Source organism: Muntiacus reevesi, chromosome 1 (genome assembly GCF_963930625.1).
Source record: "Muntiacus reevesi chromosome 1, mMunRee1.1, whole genome shotgun sequence".
Classification (NCBI taxonomy): Eukaryota; Metazoa; Chordata; class Mammalia; order Artiodactyla; family Cervidae; genus Muntiacus; species Muntiacus reevesi.
Genome location: NC_089249.1, coordinates 138,355,846 through 138,376,779, shown reverse-complemented (window position 1 = coordinate 138,376,779; position 20,934 = coordinate 138,355,846). Strand labels below are relative to the sequence as shown.

The 20,934-nt window shown below is 39.7% G+C and overlaps 1 protein-coding gene across 2 annotated transcripts in view; it reads left to right on the top strand.

The window, feature by feature from the left end:
* The window catches only part of PDE4B (phosphodiesterase 4B), a 510,574-nt gene extending 490,218 nt beyond the window's left edge, over positions 1-20,356 (top strand). For both annotated transcript variants that reach the window (XM_065911442.1, XM_065911451.1), the window contains 9 exons: positions 1,236-1,329; positions 6,830-7,008; positions 8,371-8,469; positions 8,614-8,778; positions 11,082-11,181; positions 13,312-13,466; positions 13,591-13,713; positions 14,427-14,609; positions 18,059-20,356. In XM_065911442.1, the coding sequence (XP_065767514.1) occupies positions 1,236-1,329; positions 6,830-7,008; positions 8,371-8,469; positions 8,614-8,778; positions 11,082-11,181; positions 13,312-13,466; positions 13,591-13,713; positions 14,427-14,609; positions 18,059-18,424 (1,464 nt within the window). In that variant the 3' untranslated portion in view covers positions 18,425-20,356. The remainder of the gene's footprint in view (positions 1-1,235; positions 1,330-6,829; positions 7,009-8,370; positions 8,470-8,613; positions 8,779-11,081; positions 11,182-13,311; positions 13,467-13,590; positions 13,714-14,426; positions 14,610-18,058) is intronic.
* Positions 20,357-20,934: the final 578 nt, after the last annotated feature.

Genomic DNA, 20,934 nt, shown 5'->3' with positions numbered 1-20,934 from the left:
GCTGAGCTCTATGCAAAGGCTGTGTCTGCAATGTCCGGGTCTCCGCAGTGGAGAGGGTTAAGAACACCTAGATGAAATGGGGGAGGGTACAGACTTCGGATTCCTTAAATATTCATGGAGCTTCCTCCATTTTAATCTTCTCCTTTTAAAAAGATGGCTGTGTTTCCCAGCCTGGCATCCCCTCAGGAAAGAAGAATTGCTCCTTCCTTGCAGAGTTCAGCTGAGCAGGACTAATCTAGAGTGGAAACCCCTTCGGCCACCAGGACTATTCATAATTCATAAGTGTTGCAAACCAGCCAGCTGAACGCATTTGGACAGGCTCTTGCTCCTTCGTGCAATTCCTGATTTCATTACTCCCTCTGCCAGGAAAGAAGCAGGGAGCACAGGCGAAGATGGGCTTTGTTTGGATTAGGAAATGCCCTAAATTTTGGAGGCTTTGTCTTTCATAAGTTTTGATTATTTCACCACCGAATCTGCAAGGCTTTCCCGGTCCTGTTGGGACTGCTCTCAGAACTGTGAATTCTTTCAAAGGGATTTGTGGACGGTGGCAAGGAGTGCTTTCCAAAATGCCTGAGGCAAACTATTTGTTATCTGTATCTTGGGGTTACATCAAGGTGGGTTAATTTGATTCCGTTATCTTTGGTAGCATGTGAAACCTTTATAGCTGTATGTTTTCTGTGAAGTAGAAAAGCCTCTGTAATGATTTAACTGTGTTATCACTTAGCCTGCTGAGGCGGCTTATTGTGAAGTAAGGACATGTTATATTGTATTTAAATAGACTGTGCAGTATTTTAACCCTGTTCCTTTTACTCATCTCTATTTTTAAAGGATGCTTATCTTTTCTTTTGTCTTCCCTTGAATTTTTCACATTTAATCACCTCTTACTGTATAAGTTATTAAATATTTTAGAGTTAATTTTCAATAAATATATTTTAAAATGTGGTTACATTTTTAAGTGAAATTATCTTAACTTCTATTAAAATTCCTTTTCCTATGTTTACATCTTCAAAAGAAATCAGATGTTAATTCTAAGACATCCTGAGAAAACCTCTTTTTTCTAAGGTGACGTTGGAACAATTTCACATTAAGGGGATATTGTATTTTGTAGAAACAGAGTTATTTATCTAATGGTATCTGCTTACCCAGCCTCTTGGTTCTTAATAAAGTTGGAAGCATCTACAATAATAATTTGCTATTTTTTGGGTGGTTAATACATTTTTGTTCTTTATAAACAGTTCAAAAGAATGCTGAACCGGGAGCTGACACACCTTTCAGAAATGAGCCGATCAGGGAACCAGGTGTCTGAATACATTTCAAATACTTTCTTAGGTAAGATATTCACCAAGAAAACTGTTCCATAACTGAATTTTTTTTTAATATTAATTTCTGCAACCTATCTGGGAATATTACTATGTGAGTTTGGAACTGGGTTAAGTCACAGAAAAGCAAATCCATTTAAAATAAGAACCAAAGACAACCTTTAAGGTAAAAAAAAAAAAAGAAAGAGAGAAAAGAAAGCAAGAAGGTTTTGTTTAAAAAAATGAATTAAAATATCCATCAGAGAGAGAAGGTTATTATGGGCTAATTGAATTTATATAGACCTCAGGTCACTCTTTATCTACTCACCCACCTTCATCTGTCAAGACTTCTGAAAGGGTGGGAGTGGGGGGTTGTGATCATCCAAACCTTAGGGACAATTCCAATTGGCTCCTCTGATGTGGTATTCTTTCAATTCTTCCAATAACTGGGCTCTGAGCAAAAGGTGATTTGACCCATGATAATAGGCTTTGGAAACTGTTTGACTATTGCTTTGCTAAGGTGTTTCTTAAAGATAAATTGGAGGAGGGCAGAAAGAATCATCACCTCTGTGAAAGACTTGCCCTTCTGCAAGCAGCATGCTTATCTCCCTGATTTCAGACTTAACCTTTTATCCTCTGCCTTGACATTGCTAGTATTTAAAACATGGCACTGACAGGAAGGGTTTGCAGCCATGCCTGGTAACTACTGTCATGCATCCTGTTTGATTACTAGGAATTTCTAATCTTGTGTTTAAAGCCATTCCACTGCATATTTTTCTTAAATCACACCTGCAGGATCTGCCCATCTGTACTTCAAAGTGAATGGGTAGCATTTAGACTCTGATCCTGTTGACTTCCAATTACCACTGCACTATGCTTATTTAGCAGAATTCCATTTTCCAGGGAAATGACCTGTTCTTACAGTTGAACATTACACCTCCCTTCTTTTTGGCATTGCTACATATGCTTACATCAGTGAACATTTGCCTGGACATCTTATGGAAACACATACCTCTTCTGGTTTTATTTTAAAAAAAACATTTCTATTTCCCTAACACCAAAGCAGTTCCTGCTATCAGCAGATCAATCTTTGATCAGCCTAATACAAAGCTCACAGCACTTCTCTGTGGCCAGTGGGCATTGGCGTGATTGAACAAGTGCCTTTCCAACTATTTCCAGTATGTGGGTGTCTGTAGCACCTGGCTTTCTCCAGCAGCAGTTGCAACAACCTTTGTCAGAGAACGGAGAAAAGACTTTTTCATATAGCCTAGCTCCAACAGGATCTAGAATCTAATTGAAAAGAAAGCATTTTATACTGATCCTTATCTTCTCCATTATTCCCACTTTATTCCTTTGAAGACAGGCATCTTCTCCTGTCCATTTTAAATATGCTCTGCTCTCTGAAACACCCAATCATTTTTCATAACCTAGGGGCAGTTTTAGGGACATTTTACAGGTTAATGACTATGGTAAAGAAGAATAAAATCAGTAGGTGCAAGAACTCATTTTTGCTTGTGTAAACACTGCATGTTAAGATACCAAGGTTTGTTTGTCTTCTCAAAAGAAACTCTGAACACTGGAGTAAAGCTGTAGGAAATCTCTGAGCCTGTCATCACCCAAGGTTGCACCTAAGCAGTCCTCTTTACTTGTTGCCTCTTTCACTAATGGCTTGCCAAGGACCATGAGAATCTTTTAGTATACCAATTATTCTTATTTTAGCATCGAAGGCTATCAAGTGAGAAAGCTGAGAAGATAATAAAAATGAGTTCTCAGTCTCAACACTGCATCTCAAGAACTAAGAACTGTCAATTCTGTTGAATATTTCATTTGCTATTGAGGCATATCTCTTGAGGAAAGCCTATCATCTGGTTTCTCATTATTCCAAAATTAAATTATCAAGAGCAGGTTGTTTGAGGAAGGCTGTTAGTACCTCAGTCCTTACGCACCTAGCATTTGAAGGGTGTTGAGTGTGAGCATGTGTTTGTGTGTGCATTTGTATACATGAATGTGTGCATATACAAAGCAGGCCTGATCAAACTAGACAGATGGATAAAAATTTTAAATATTCTTCAGAAAATTTAGGGAGAAAAAAGTCCATCATATAAGCAAAAGATTCATCAGCTACCTCAGTTGTAAAATGGGAATACTGGAGTTGATGACATCCTCAGTTCATTCCAGCTCTCACTTTCTGTGACTCTGGTATGGATGGAGTTTATCGTCTTACTAAGACAAACCTGGCAACCCAGACTCTCTGGAATGGATTGTAGGCTTATAGTTTGATAATATTCAAAAGCAAACAAACCTTGTTTCCAAATAGCAAGCGCAAGACATGGAACTCTACTTTCTGTCCTGTGAGCATGGTGGGTATTCCTGGAGGACTATGAAGTCTCCTTCATAAAATGTCAGATCTGAAAGGGGCTTTAATGTCTTCATCTAGTTTCCTCATTTTCCAAGAAAGAGAACTGAGGAACAGAAGGCAACTTAGCTTGACCAAATTAATTTGTTGGCTAAAATGTTCCAGAGTTAGAACTAGGACTTTGCTCTCTTGACTACTAAATCTAAATACCTGCCACTTCTTTGGGAAAGAAGGTTATTAGGCTGTCAGAACATATAGAAGAAAATCACCTGTAAGTAATAGATGTATTCTTTGGGGAAAAGTCTTTAGGAATCAGGATTGCTGTACCTAATGATAAAATATTTTATTAACAGCTTCCAGTAATATAAAAGGCTCTTAGAGCACAGATCCAAGAGTAAAAAATGCTAAGACCTTATTGATTACAGTTAAACTTGAAGAGCAATATTTCAATAAGAGTCATTGAAAGTTACAATATGTCAGCCAGGACAGAGAGAAATCCCCCACTGCAGGGATCTGTGAAACTTGTGTTGTTTCATTTAAGAGGATGGTATCCAGATGAACAGCGTGGAAGGCAGGTGAGAGACATTCAGTGCAGGCACTCTGTGATGCTGACATAGGATAATGGGCTCAAGTTGCTGGTACAGATGGAAGTAGGAGTCGGGGGAAGAAGCATAGATTAAAGCAAGATCCTCAGATATGATATTACAATTTAGTTAGTATTGCTACAAACAGAGCAAAGTCACCAGTTTAAATCCCTGACTTACTGTCAGGGATTGAAAATCTTTCCTACATCTTGAAAATCTTGAAAAAGAATTTAGGAATTTTGCAGGATTAAATGCTGCAACCTAGCTAAGAAAAGCACCTCCAATGATGTCATTATCAGAGTTTTGATGTGACCATTTCTTGCTTCTGTTTATTTACTTATTTATTTTGTACAGTCCCACTGTTTCCGCATTGTAATCTGATCATTCTATAAATGTAAATTCAAGAAGTGTTTATTATGATTCTTTGAGTGTCTGTTTCAGGTTATTTCCGTATGGCACTGGCTAAGCATTTAACAGAGGAAATTCAGAGTAGGGAAACCCATCAGTTGTTCCAGTGCCTGCATAGGGAAACACCCATTAATGTCAAAATGGTATTCTCTGTGGGTAATGGGTTTCTTCTTTATTGTAACATTCCAGACAGAGTAGTGGTTTGGCTCAATGACTCGCTGTTGCAGGGAATCTTTAATTAAACACAGAGAAAAAGCTGCTAGTTTCACTACAGATTTTTGTGTCTGCATTGGCACAGAAGAATCCAACAGCTTCTTTAACCAGAATGGTAAAGAATGACATTAGGAGAGGCAGGGGCTATGGTGGCCTTTTAGCAAAAGTAGTCGTTATTAAGAGTGAGGTGACAGGGAGAAAAGTAAATTCAAAAACAATGCCATATATAGTTTTATGCCAAAGACTGAAAGACCAAAAAGAGATTTTAATGGGAACCTTAAGGGGCCTGGGTTCTATGCTATTAAATCACTGTCTGGAACAAGGTAATTGCAAAATAAATATCTGTTGAATAAATTGCCCTTTGAGCTTGAGAAAGTTGCTGACCATCTGAAAAATGAGTGTGTGGGATTATTATTGGTTCCCAAACCTGGCTCTGACCATCAGAGTCTCTTGGGCAGCTTTTTTTTTTTAAAACAATTGGTTCAGTAGGACTGGGTGGGGCTCATAAGTCTGTATTTTTCAAAAGTTCCCTGGGTGATGCTAACCCATGTTGGAAACCCCTAAACTAATCAAGATGACCACTAAAATTCCTCCCTAAGGTAGAGTCATAGGCTGATGAATCGAGGGGTTGGGGGACACCCAGAGACAGCGCTGAGATTCCAGGGAGAGAGAAAAGCCTTGCTCCAGGCCTGCAACCAGGTGCCCAGGGTCCAGAACAGCTGCTTCCGCGTCTGTCTCTGGGCTCGCTTTGCTCTGATGAGTTGTCCACAAGGTCCTGTGAGCAGGCAGAGGTCTCTAGGGAGAACATGTGACTATGCCATCAGCTGCCAGAGTTGAAAGCAAATCGTCTAGATCCCAGCAGGCCATCTGGAAACGTGTCATTTTCAAATGGGGAAGTTGTCTTTGGATTCATTTTCGCTGAAACAAGTAGAGATAAATGTAGGAACTTTTGGAAGCTGCATTAACTCTTTCAGCCACAGCGTCTCATTTAGTTCAGTGACGTAGCTTTAATAGATGATAGCCTCGGTGCACCCACAGGCATATCTGTGGCCTGAGAGAGGTGATGCATTTTGCAGAACTCTCAGGATCCATCCATCCCCCTGTGAAGTGAGATAGGATATTTGATTGCTGATGTTTTTAATCTCATGATATAGAAGAAAGAGCTTCTGAGCAGGTAGACATGTTTCTGTCACTAACCCTACATCTCCTATTATCTTGTTGTAGCAGAATTTTTTAATAGATTAAATGAGATGATTATAAATATTTGACATGCATATTTTAATAAATGTAATGCTTGTTACAAATGAGAGGCATTATTATTATTTATTCCTGGGATTCATAGATTCAAGGCATGAAGTAATACTGAAAGTATTGTCTTTGTCTAAACCTCAAATGGTAATAAACCAAAGCTTTAATCATTCAAAGATTATAAGCCATTCATTTTTCTAATATATATGCCACTCATCTAAACTGAACCCAGCTACAGTTATATGGATCTTTTAAATTAAAAAAATAAATACAAATATAAAAAAGTTAGCAAAACATAAAGCCTGAGTTTTATTAACCTGGGCTTGGGTACATGGAAATTTTTTATTATATACACAGACAAATTATGAGAAATTTACATATAAATGTTGATGTCACACCTTGAAAATGTATGAGTGTAATTCCCCCAAATCACCCTGCAAACAGAAGACCTGGGATTGAGTTCCACCTGTCATTCTTGAACAAGTGATTTAGCTCCTCTGGACTTCAGTTTGCTGCTTTAAAGATTAAATCACCTATTACAGGATTGTCCTGGAGGTCAAGTGAGATAGTGCTAGGACAGCCCTTCCTAAGGTGTGCTATCCATGACAGACCATTAGAAGTTGTTTTGAATATTGCAGTGGGTTTTCACTGGCACACAGGGGTTCTCATTGGCATGCAGGGACTGAAACACCTTTTTTTTTTTTTTTTTTTTGTTATTGCAGACAAACAGAATGACGTGGAGATTCCATCTCCCACCCAGAAAGACAGGGAGAAAAAGAAAAAGCAACAGCTCATGACACAGATAAGTGGAGTGAAAAAACTGATGCATAGTTCAAGCTTAAATAATACAAGCATCTCACGCTTTGGAGTCAACACGGAAAATGAAGATCATCTAGCCAAGGTGTGTACAAGCTGGGTGTGTGCATGTGTAACACTGCTTTACAACAGACAGATGTCCAAAACCTCCTATTAGAAAATGGTAGTGGCCGCTTTTGCTTTATTATTAAATAGTATGATGAGGCTGATGTACCCTCTTTTTCCATTGCTGTACACATAAAAAGACCAAATTTTGCCCTGAGTTGGGTCCATTAACTCACAAATGGAGAATCTTGTTGAACACATATTAGGAGAATCCAAGGTAAGGGCAGTAGGCAGGACTGAATTATCCCAGAGGATATTTCAGAGACTGTATGCCAAGAATCAGTAAGAAAATATGCACTGACTAGCAGCATTGGAGAAGAAATGAGAGAAATTGACAGCATTGACTCTTGTTTGAGCCTAAAACCTAGTAGTGGAGGAAGGCTCAGAAAGAATTCATACCTCCTCTTGGAGGCTATACAAGGTGACTTTTCAGCCTTGTGAGAATACGAAATGAGATCAAATGAGCATTCAGTGAGGGGACAGCTGAAACATGTCATTAGAGGAAGATTGATTACATATTGGACCAAGACGCTGTGGAGACCCTGTATCCCTAGTGTGTGCATGCTAAGTCGCTTCAGTCATGTCTGACTCTACAGCCCTTTGGACTGTAGCCCACCAGGGCTCCTCTGTCTATGGGATTCTCCAGGCAAGAATACTGGAGTGGGTTGCCATACCCTCCTCCCCCTGTATCCCTTACTCTGGGCAATAATTAATAATAGAATAAGCTGCTCCTTTAATCAGATAATATTGGAATAATCCTACAACACAGGATGGAATGATATTTCTTCCAGATCTTTCTGTAACCAAGAAGCTCTAGGAGATAATGAGTGACTAGCATCTTCATGACCTCTTACACTAAATTAGGGTTGATTCACACACATTCTAGCAGCTAAGTCTCCTTGACCTGGTTCTCAGTGATAATTACCAAAGGGCAGAGGAGTTTTCTAGCTGCGATTGTTTTCTAGTTGGTACTGATGGACCAGTGAGCAGAGAAGGGGAGCTACAGGGAAATAGGGCCAGGATGACCTCTGATCACTTGTACCCACTTCTGAAAGCAACGTAGGTTGAGGACTGACATGGCAGAAAAATTACAGGCCAGCAGCCACATTTACAAATAGACACACACTCTCCCTCTTCTGGAAAATATATACAAAAACATGTAACTAGCATGAAGAGGACACCCAACCTCCTAGACCATTCCATTTTCAAATGTTCATGTAACTGGAACACTAAGTAGATACTCTATAGACTTAGTCAACTTGTGCCCCCAAAATAAATGAAAACAATGAGGCCTGCTAACAAAAGTGTTTTTATTTCTAAATTTCTCTCATTTTGATGACAGGAGCTGGAAGACCTGAACAAATGGGGCCTTAACATCTTCAATGTGGCTGGATATTCACATAATAGGCCCCTAACATGCATCATGTATGCCATATTCCAGGTGAGTAAACAGGAGTGAATGTTGGTTATCCAATTGGATGTTCTTTATGTTTTTTTTTTTCCATCCCAGTTTACCTTTCTGATTTGGATTTTCTTCATTTTTGGACATCCACTTATTTATTTTCCAACCCATTTTGCTGTATAGGAAAGAGACCTCCTGAAGACATTCAAAATCTCATCTGACACCTTTGTTACCTACATGATGACTTTGGAAGACCATTACCATGCAGATGTGGCGTACCATAACAGCCTACATGCTGCTGATGTGGCCCAGTCAACCCATGTTCTTCTTTCTACGCCAGCTTTAGATGTGAGTAGTTATGATCTGTTTTGCATACCTTGCCCATCCTCTGAAAAGTACCGTAGAAAGTATGATATATTTAGAGAAATAATGTAATTAGATGATTGTACATACTTGAACTGGCTCTTTATATTATGTATAACATGTATCAATCAGGTTATTAATATAAATGGATGACATTTCTACTTGCTTTCTGGTATTAGAGTAGCCTTTCCTTTGCCTCTTTCACATTTGAAAAAATATTTAATTATCAAGTAGGTAACAGGGAGCTTTATTTTTCATTGTGTCTCCAGTACCTAATAAGTGTCTAGTTTGAAATCTAGTGTATAGTCTGTATGTGCTGATCTGAACTGCCACGCCATCGCAGGCACTGTGAGAGAAAGCACAGAAATATAATATAAAATGTTACCAATAGTTCCTATCAGGCTTCCCTGGTGGCTTAGATGGTGGGTGAAGAATCCGCCTGCAATATGGGAGTCTGGGTTCAATCCCTGGGTTGGGAAGATTCCCTGGAGGAGGGCATGGCAACCCACTCCAATATTCTTCTGGAGAATCCCCATAGACAGAGCAGCCTGGTCGGTTACTGTCCATGGGGTCACAGAGAGTCAGACACAACTGAGTGACTAAGCACATAGTTCCTATTAGTAATAAGCATAGGCTTATTATAAGCATCTATATAATATATATTCATATATAATATATAATATAATGGTATAATTATATTATGACTATAATTATATAATAAGTGTATCTTATTATATATTATATAATTTAATAATTACATATAATATTATATAATATATTATATAATATATATAAGCATATATATTATGCTTAGTATAAGCATAATAAGAATAGGCTTATTCTCCTAAGAGTTTGTAAAACTGATTCTATGTGTTGAAGGAAAAGTAACTGAAAATCTAGAACTGAGGAATTAATAATGCTGAAGCAAATAGAGACAGCATTCCATCTTGTCTGATATCTTGCTAGAGGGTGACAGTACATTTATGTATATCAATATATGCAGCCAGGGGATCCAGCAGGCCATACTCTCGCTTGACAGGTGACAGTGGTGGTTAGGTATTTCCCAAATGTGCAGGCTCACCCAGGAAGGGACTGTCTATGCCCTAGCCCAGACCACTTTTTCAGCTTGGAGGGTGAAGAAAGATTAAACTGACCCCTGCTCTATTGCTTGGATTCCATATATTCTGAGAAATGTAATCTAAGAAGTTAAGACTGTCTTATTTCCCTGAAGGAAAAGAGCAGTATTATTTTTATGTCCGTGTAAGTATCACACGGTGGGACAACAGTTTATCAACCATCTATCGCTGCTGTTACTATGTGGCTGGGGCTTCCCTGGTGGTCAGTCAGCAAAGAATCTGCCTGCAGTACAGGAGATCTGGGTTCGATCCCTGGGTTGGGGCGATCCCCAGTATTCTTGCCTGGGAAATCCCATGGACAGAGGAGCCTGGCAGGCTACAGTCCATGGGGTCACAAGTATTGGACACGACTTAGCAACTAAACTACCACCACTGTGTGGCTAGAAATTGATTGTGAGTGCCACAGATGTTTAGAGAAGGAAGAGCTCAATGTGTGCGTGCATAATTTGATTTGAAGGATCAGAGATGTAAGTAACCCCAAAGGATAATGAAAGACATTTCAGCCAGAGGAAGACATTTTAGCCAGAAGCAAGTTATACCTAAATAAATACTAAGTTTTAAATCATTGTGTACAGGTGGGGCAGAGGAGGCTTCACAGGAGTTGAGTACTGGGCATCAGGTCTCACTTATTAGAAATGTTCCCATATTCTGTCTAGAGTAAACACTGAGTGGATAGGTATTTATTGAATGTATGAAAGAATAAGTGAGAAAGCTTCTGACAACACTACAAGGTTAGTTTTTAAAAAACAACTTATTGGCAGTCTTATAAATCTGGAATTTGGCCTTACTCAGCCTGAAAACATACAAAGGCTTTTATGTCTCTGGGCGGAGCCAGTCTGACTTGCTTCTTTGACCTGTATGTGCTTGTGTTACATAAGCACTGTCCTTCAGTACCACTTATGCAGAAACAAACAGCAGGTACCACCTGATCTTTTACCATAAGCATTCCCCGAGCCACGGCCTGCAGGCTTGATGTGCATATTAAGAGACCTTGTGATGATGGACAGAATCTGCATTTAATTGAATTAGTATATTGAGAGATTATGTAAATCAACAAACCACATGAATGAAATGGGGTGCCTCAGTGTGGAACTGAATCAGCAGGCTAGGCTAATGGAACATGGAATTCAGTGAGCTCATTTTGCTCTGCAGGCCGTCTTCACAGATTTGGAAATTCTGGCCGCCATTTTTGCAGCTGCTATCCATGACGTTGATCATCCTGGAGTCTCCAATCAGTTTCTCATCAACACAAGTGAGTTCACCACGAGAATAGTCATCCAAGATAATTGTGTGATTCACTGCTTCATTTTTTTTTCCTCCTGATGTTTTCATTATGGATAATAATAAGAGTAATAATGAGGTCATCCTTCCATTCCACTAGACTAGTTAGACCTTTCCTGGATACTGTGTCCAGTCTAGCAACATCATTCTGAGCTGCACGGAGAACTTGGGAAAGGTCAGAGGGGACCCATAAAAAGCACTCAATGTTTGGAAAATACAATATGTGAGGAAAGAGTAACTGATGTGGAATTATCTAGCAAGGACAAGGAAAGGCTTGGGAATAATGTGGTAATAATTTTCAGGATTATGCAGTGCTCTCACAGAGAGCATGGTGTCCCACTAGTGTCCCTTTCTACAGAAGAAGCAGGTCCAAATGTTGGCTCTGAGCATGCGAGCCTCCAAATAGAAATAAGACTCCAGGAAAAGCACTGGAATAGGCTTCTACAATTCAGGGTGGATGGCTGGGTCATTAAAAGTCTCCCACTCTCTCTTCCAACTGCAAAGGTTTGATTATGGACTGGTCAGTAATATGGAATGGTCTGACTTAAGTGACCTTCAGGGTTGGTCCAACCTTAGGATCCCAAGCCCTACTTGAAGCTTTTATCATGCTCAAAACATTAAGTATCCATGCTAATGAAAACCCATCATTTTCCCCAGCATTTCTGAATGCTGAAAACCTAAGTACTTTTCTCTTCTGAGAATATTGTTATCTTGTTGTGGTCAAGATTAACATCAAGTACTGACAGTTTTAAGAAATGTTGGAGCTACTTGTTGTCAAAGAGCCCTTATCATCCTTTATCATCAGAATATTTGAATGACTAGGTATGAGGTGCCTTGTTTATTTTACCTCACTTTTCCATTGAAAGAACATAAACTTTGGGCAGCTACTTGTCTGTGTAGGTTATATCAGCTGGTGTATTGTGGCATCATGAGTCATCCCATATATAGGCCAGTTCACACAGAAAAATGGCCTTTCTGCCAGAGCCATGTACAGCATTACAATACAAAAAAGCCAGCTTGCAGATCTAGGCCCTTGATCACAGGATGAACGAGGCAAGAGTGCTGAAATGACTTCACATTTCCCACCACCTTTTCTGAAGATGTAACTCAAAGCACAGTTAAAACAATGATTTATGACTAATAGCACCTACTGCTAGTAATATATTATCATCACTTGACTGTTATTCTTGATTAGGAGAAAATATGGCTTCATGAGTTGATGACCGTGTTCTCAACAACAGATCATGGTGCTGTTCAAAGGATGCCTATGATTTTTCTGTGTGAAAGCCAGGCTAGAAGCTATAGTTTAGGTATCCAGATAATGCAGTTTCTGGCATTATAGGGCCCTAGGGCAGTTAGCATCACTGACTCGGTGGATATGGGTTTGAGTAAACTCCAGGAGTTGGTGATGGACAGGGAGGCCTGGAGTGCTGCAATTCATGGGGTCGCAAAGAGTTGGACACGACTGAGCGACTGAACTGAACTGAACTGAGGGCAGAAAATGGGACATCAAGATTGCTGTAAAAAATTATTGTTTTGTTACCATATTTATAAAAAAAACTCCAAAAAGCTATATTATTTGGATAAAGTAGAAATTTAAACTCACACCATTATCTTCTTCGAAAATCCAAAACTCACAATTGACAGAGCTGGGAAATATATCAAAAAGTGAAATAATGTGAAAAATTGTAATACCTTGGATAAAATTTAGTGACATTTTCAGTCTATTCTTTTCTGAAGTACAAAGTATGTGAAGACATGAAGTTACAAACTGAGATTAAAATAGGATTTAATTGCTTGGGAAAGCCCTTACCTAAAATGTCAATCTTCAACTGAAGTGAAAAAGAGAAAAAGGATTTTAAAAATACTATGACTTTTAATCAAAAAGAACATTTATATGCTAATATCTACTAGAAGATTTTTTGTTGTTTAGAAACTGATTCTTTTTAGAGGGAGACTCTTTCTTTAAGGGAAAATGACATATAGGGTCTTGGTTCTTGAAATCATTTGGAGAGAACTTGCTCTGATTTCATACTGAGGTAATGTCACTGTTTGAATTGTATCCCTTTTCATTAAATCATCATTTTTCCTTGTTTACTAGATTCAGAACTTGCTTTGATGTATAATGATGAGTCTGTGTTGGAAAACCATCACCTTGCTGTGGGCTTCAAACTGCTCCAAGAAGAACACTGTGACATCTTCCAGAATCTCACCAAGAAGCAACGTCAAACACTCAGGAAGATGGTTATTGACATGGTAAGACTTTGGCCTCCCTGTGATCCTCACTTACTTTTACTTCTGTGGGAAGAGAAAATCCATTCTCCTTGATAAACTGAGTTCATTGAGAGTTTTCTGTTCTTTTCTTTTTTTTTAACCCCAGGTCTTAGCAACTGATATGTCCAAACACATGAGCCTGCTGGCAGACCTGAAGACAATGGTAGAAACAAAGAAAGTTACAAGTTCTGGTGTTCTTCTCCTGGACAACTATACTGATCGTATACAGGTATTGGATGGAAGCCTTTGATTTAACACAAAGCCACACCAAACTAAATGAAACAACAACTAAAAAAAGAAAACAAATTTACTTAGTTGCATGTCCTAGGTTACTATTACAACTTCAAGCTTATTTTAAGAATAAGCAAAGGAAAATGGATATTCAAATTGATCCTCTAATTTACAAAGAAAAACAGAACTCTACTTATTGAGTTGCTTAATTCTAAAAATAAACAGCAAAATCTCATTGTAATAGGGTGTACGTGACTGCTGATCCCAAAAGCTCGTGTTTGGATATAAATCCCACTGACTTGAACTTTGTCAGGTCTGTTTTGGTTATACAAATTGCCCTCAGCTGGTCTCCTCTTTCCACAAGTGGAAAATATGAAGACATCTACTTTGAGTAATTCTTTGCATTTTTTCCAAACTGAGGAAAAGAAACTATGGCATCAGTATCTGACCTCGCATGTCCCTTCCAATTTTTAAATTCAATGACTGTCAATCAAAGAAGACACATTTTCCCTTTTGGGACACTAATAATGGCAAATAACCAACTCTGGCCAGCACCATTGTAATCTTGCTGTTTTGGTGCAAACACCATAATTATAATGCAACTAAAATGTTCTTAGGTCTGGTACCAAGTGTACTAGTACAAGAGGGATGAGATGTTCTAGTAGTATTTATATCTAATTTTATGGGATTTTCAAAACTTGATGATTTCAGGTTCTTCGCAACATGGTACACTGTGCAGACCTGAGCAACCCCACCAAGTCCCTGGAATTGTATCGACAGTGGACAGACCGAATCATGGAGGAATTTTTCCAGCAGGGAGACAAAGAGCGGGAGAGGGGAATGGAGATCAGCCCCATGTGTGATAAGCACACAGCTTCCGTGGAAAAATCCCAGGTATCTAATATAAGGTTTTTAAGGTTCCTGTAGGCTCTGCTGATGTTTGAACTGGAGGACTCTTTCTAGCTATTTTCTCTTAAATATATATATATATATATATATATATATATAAAAAATATGTGTATTATATATAATATGCCTATATAAAATATGTATATTATATAAAATATGTATTTATACACACACACACACACACACACACACACACATACATGGGTTTCCTGGGTGGCAGCACTAGTGGTAAAGAATCACTTGCTAATGCAGGAGACACAAAAGACATGGCTTCAATCCCTAGGTCAAAAAGATTCCCTGGAGTAGGAAATGGCAACCTGCTCCAGTGTTCTTACCTGGACAATTCCATGGGTAGAGGAGCCTGGCGGGCTATATTTCATGGGGCCACAGTGAGTCGCACACAACAGAGCAACTAAGCAGCATATATACATATATATGTGTGTGTATATATACATACATGTTTACATATATATGTGGGTGTGAAATTATAAGGAAGCAACTACTTATTTAGTTTCATTATACTTGTGGCTCAATAGCCTTCTCCATTACACTCAATTTAACAGTGAGGAGATAAAGCGGTCTTCAGAAAACCCATCAGTTTGGATGGTGTATCCTCAGTTTAGATCAGTATCTATGACCCTAGCAAATCCAACTGAGTTAACCGAATGCTGCCATCTCCATCCCATCCCTCCAGGTTTCCCCCAGCTCCGTCTTTACCCTTGTTTTCCTGAACTTTGTTTTCACTGTCCAGAATCATGCACAGTGCCACCATCACCAGAAGTGGTGAATCTCTTTCCTATATATCTCTTCTGCCTCATGGTCAAAGTCCTGTGCTGTGTCCCAAATATGCATATTTTATACACACACACACACACACACATGGGCTTCCCAGGTGGCACTGGTGGTAAAGAATCCACCTGTCAAGGCAGGAGACATAAAAGACTTGGGTTTGATCTATAGATCCAAGTTTGCATCTACACTTCTGAGAATAGGCTGACATCTTTTGGTTGCATGCAAAGTTACAAACTCCCTCTGTGCTGGAGGTACATTACGCTGTAGTCAGGGAGATGTGGAGATGCCCCTAGAGGAAAAATATGTAGCACTAGAAAGTATCGATATCCTTACTAGGCTTCAGGGCCAGCTGAGATGCTATTTTTTTCAGAAACAAATGACCTGAGCCAGGCAGTCATGATTCAGATTGTGTCTCTAGGCTGCCCAAGGCCTTTATCACAAAATCATTCAGACTATTTTTTGTTAGTGTTTATCCTCTTTCTACACTACTTTCTACCCCCAAATTTGCATGTAGTTGTAATATCAGTATATAATCCCTTTGCAATTATCACTGTGTTGCTTTTTTTAAAAAACCAATCAAAATTTAAAGTCTATAAAAGTGTTCTATAAGTCTAATATGCCATAAAAACATGTCACATTAAGTTAAGGCCAATTCAAAATCCTCATGCCTTAATAAGAATAAGCTATTTGTGAATTAGTTACTTAATTAGCCTACTGTCCTTTGATTAGCAACAGAGGGGTATGGTATATATGTGATGTTCTGTGTGGTTTTCCACAAGTTTTCATATACATTATCCCATTTGAACCTCCAAACAGCCTTTTGAGACAGACTTAGCAGGTATTTTTGCAGGGTGTCAGGTGAATAAGCTAGCCTCTCGGTTCAGTTCACCAGCTCATCCCTGCCCTCCACCCAAAGCACTCTCCATCACTGTGAACAGGTTTCCCTGTTTCCATGACACTGTGGTCCACCGTGGCATTTCCCACAGATGGGCTTTGGTGAGCATTGTCTGAGTAGACTGGTAATGAAACCCTTGACTAGGTGCTCTTCAGATTTGTAGTGTTCTCTCACCCCAGGGTCTAGGAAATAAGCAACTAGAAGCTGCCTTTCTTATAAATGCTGAACATTTGCCAAAAGCAAAACAAATGAAGAAAGAAAATGGCTGCACTGTAGTTCAGCTGATTGAATTTTCTCCATTGCCGTGAGCTTTTTTTTTTTTCAAGTCCCTGGAAAACATATTGAAAATAGTATTTAAAAACTCTTAAACACACGTAAAGAATTAAAAGAGAGGAAAGAAGAGTGGGTGGAAGAGAAATATTTGAATCATCTACAGTCGGTCTTATAACCAGTGCAGATCAGAGATCCCCTAACTTTGGTGTGAATTCTGTTAATGCTAGGGAAACACCAGAGAAAAGAATGAAAGAAAGAGAGAGAGAAAGAGAGGAAGGAAGGAAAGAAAATAGGTAGATAAGAGTCATGTATGGCTAAGGTTCTTTGATATGGTACAACTTGGATGTATGAAATAACTGGCCCAAATCCAGAATGTTAACAAAGAGGTTTCCAGCAGTGTGGAAAGTTAGCTCTGTAATGCCCCATGGGTGCACAGAAGTTGCCCTTGCTCGTCGACCCCTGAATCCTGACCCAGCATCTCTCCGGTTCCTCAGACCATAACAGGGGAATTCCATTCCCTCATTCAACTAGTGCCTGTTCTTTCTCTCAACCTGCTCCCACCTCCAATGCTTCCTGTTTGTCCCGCAGTGGACGGGTCAGCATCAGGCCACAGAGCCAGCACATGCAGGACGCATAGCCCCTGTGTAAACCATAACAGAACCATAAGCTTCATGTTTCTTCTCAGGAACTCTAGCAAAGGAACTGCTTAATTGTCCTTATTTTTTCCTTCTTTCTCCCAATGGAAATGATGGTGTGCCCTCTGGATCTAAAACAATTGCAGACGGGTCCACAGAGGGGATATTTATTTGTTTAAGAGCTTGAAGTATTTTCAAGTGTTTTACCTACGTCGTCTACAAACCAAAAGCATTCCACAGGACTTGAGACATGCCAGAGTCATCCTGGGCTGGCTCCCTTTCATTTTAAAACCGCGGCATATTTTAAAGTTATCAGGGAAAGAATGTTGAGTCAGAGCTCAGTGGACCAGGGGCTTCCTTCTTCAAAGAATGACTCACAGAATCCAAGGAGTGACAAAGTCATTCCCAGCCAGGGTTATATCCAGACTTCTTATTTGGCACACATCAGAGGAAAAGTAATCAGTTCTAGTGAGACCTACACAAGGCTTTGGAGTCAAAGTTGGGACTGAGTCCCAGCTCCACCACTTACTGGCTCTGTGACCTCTGACAAGATATTTCTGAACCTCAGTGAGTCTCCTCAGTTTTCCTTTGTGAATGGTGAATATCCATTCTCAATCTGGGATTAAGAACTATAATGCATACTTTGCCTTCAATGCAGGATGTACCATATAGTAAATGCCCAAATAACAGAATCTGGTATTATTTGATCTTTGTTGGGTTGTTGTGTGTGTGTGTGTGTGTGTGTAATTTTTTTTTTTTTCCTCTTGCAAAGCAGGGCAGCTTGTTTGGTTTTCCAGGGCCCATCACAATAACAGAGATGTAACTTTATTTTCCTTCAGGTGGGTTTCATCGACTACATTGTCCATCCCCTGTGGGAGACCTGGGCGGACCTGGTCCAGCCTGATGCCCAGGACATTCTGGATACTTTAGAAGATAACAGGAACTGGTACCAGAGCATGATACCCCAGAGCCCCTCCCCACCTCTGGACGAGCAGAACAGGGACTGCCAAGGCCTGATGGAGAAGTTTCAGTTTGAACTAACCCTCGAGGAGGAGGATTCTGAAGGCCCCGAAAAAGATGGTGAGGGCCACAGCTATTTTGGCAGCACAAAGACGCTCTGTGTGATCGATCCGGAAAATAGGGGTCCTCTGGGAGAGACTGAGGTAGATATCACCACAGAAGACAAGTCACCGATCGACACATAATCTCCCTCTTCATGCGGAGATGAACATTCCACCCTTGACAAGCATGCCAGCTATATGGTAGGGCCAGCCCACCATGGGGGCTGAGGCCCGCACGGGACAAGGGCCACGCGGCCTTTCCAGTTACTTGAGTTTGGAGCCAGAATGCAAGACCGTGAAGCAAATAGCAGCGGCCCAGGAAATTCCACGGTTGACTTGCCTTGCTTGCAAGCTGAGTGGAGAGCTGAAGCTTTCTGTGGTTCTGGAGGCCAGCTGTGCATCACGACTGAATAGCTTGAAAGTGGAAGACACCAAACTGAGAGATTTTTCTGCACTATGTTTTGGGCATCTGTCCCCTCTGGTGACTGAACTGACTAATAATGTCATTTCTAAATCTGCTTACCTGTCCCCTTGTCTGCCAACCTGTGTGCCTTTTTTGTAAAACATTTTCACGTGTTTAAAATCCTGTTGAATACCTAGAATTTAGTATCAGCTTCTACACAGATAAGCATTACAAGCTGACAAAAACTTTTTTGACTCTTTCTGAGGGGAAAAAAAAAGGAAAGTAAATTGTCTTCCTTCTTTCTTGGGCAATATCTTTTACTCAACTACAGTTACTTTTGCAAATAGAAAGGCTACACTTCTAACCACATTCAACTTCCTTCCCCTATGGTCCCAAACAACTCCTCAGTTGCCCTTATAACAGATCTCTGCCTGCCTGCTCTGAACAGTACCTTTTCTCCTCTAGAATTGCACTTCTTTGCTGTAAACGGAATAAAGTTGAACAGACTAAGGGGTAGGAATGGGTAGCTGTCTTGTTCACAGTAACAGTCTGTGTAGAATTCAGCTTCACAAGGCAATTGCCCCGCTGGGTCCTGAACCCCTGTGCGGCTGGGGTTGCACGATCCAGGGGTTGCACGATCCCCATCCTGTTCTCTTGTTCCCCTCTTCATGCTCACACCAGTTACACTGTTTCCAACTTAATGCTGCCGTCTTTCTCTTGCACTGCCTTCTGTGCTTGCACCTCCATTTCTGTTTATAACTGTGTATTTATTACTTAATGTATATAATGTAATGTTTTGTAAGTTATTAATTTATATATCTAACATTGCCTGCCAATGGTGGTGTTCAATTTGTGTAGAAGACTCTGCCTAAGAGTTGCAACTTTTCTTGTAACGTTTTGTATTGTGTATTATTATATAACCTGAACATCGCTGAAGAGATGTCCCCCCTCGCCAGTTGGGTCTGCCCTTTTCCTGGTCTGAGTTGCTAATACTGCTCAACTCCTTCATGAACTGGTTTTGAAAACAGGATTCTCACATTAGATACTAATGGTTTCTACTGAGCTTTTACTTTTGTATAGTTTGATGGGGCGTGGGGGCAGTGGGCTGTGGTTTTTACCCCTGTTCTATTCAAATCTGTACACACGAGTTGAGTTTTAACTGAGTTCTACTATAATTGAGGCTTCAGTTTAACAAGAAACACTACATTTCATTTAACAAGCAACTCACCAATCATTCTTCTGAGAGTCCCCAAACTACTGACTTTGAAGAGAAAGCTCCCAGTCTGCCATTAAGCAGGAATGTCAATGTTCCAATTAATTACTAAAGCAAACAATAAAACAATGTGAACTTTACAATGAAATGTGAACTGACATAGTAAATTATGCAAATGTGAAGCTTCTGATAACACTTGTTAGACCTCTGACTGGCTTCAGTCTCTGTAAAATCTATTTCATGCTTTCAGTTCAGCATTGTGACTCAGTACTTCAAGAAATGGCACAAATGTGCATGACCAATGGGTTTCTATGTCTATGAACACTGCTTATTTCAGGTGGACATTTTATTGTTTTCCAGAGTTTCTCACAATGTATGTTATAGTATTATTATTATATATTGTGCTCAAATGCATTCTTAAGAGACTTTTATATGAGGTGAATAAACAAAAGCATGATTAGATTGTAGGCCCAATTATTTCATGGTTAGTTCTGACTCAGAACTTTTAAGCAGATATTTTTTTCTCTTCTCTCCTACCATACCCCACAAAGAAAACCACCCAGTTAGCTTGGCCAACATCACACCTAAAGTTTCATAATCTGTGTCCAAAAAGTCCCCTAGCTTAGAACATTTACTTTTTCAGCAGCTGTTCGACAAGGTCGGTGGTGCAAGAAGGGAGATGGCGAACTAGAAAAACAAAGCCCCTTTAATAATCTGAAGAGTTTAATCTGCTAGATGAATAAAGGTAACTCCCCCTTGGTTGGACCCTCTAGAAAATGAATCCTAGACTTACAGAACATTAGCTTGATGTAGTCAGATAGTCACATGAAGAATCTGAGGCCCAAAGAGTCACGTTAAATACAATGCAAGGAGTGCTGACTGACGCTCACGGTCACCTCAGTGATCCGTGGAGTCTCCTGTTGACCATATGGTTATGCTTTTCTTTCTGGAAAGAACTATGTAAATATCATAAGCAAAATACCACTTTGTTGGAAAAGTCAACTTAAAAAAAATTTATCCTGAGAAAGTTGTGTGTGT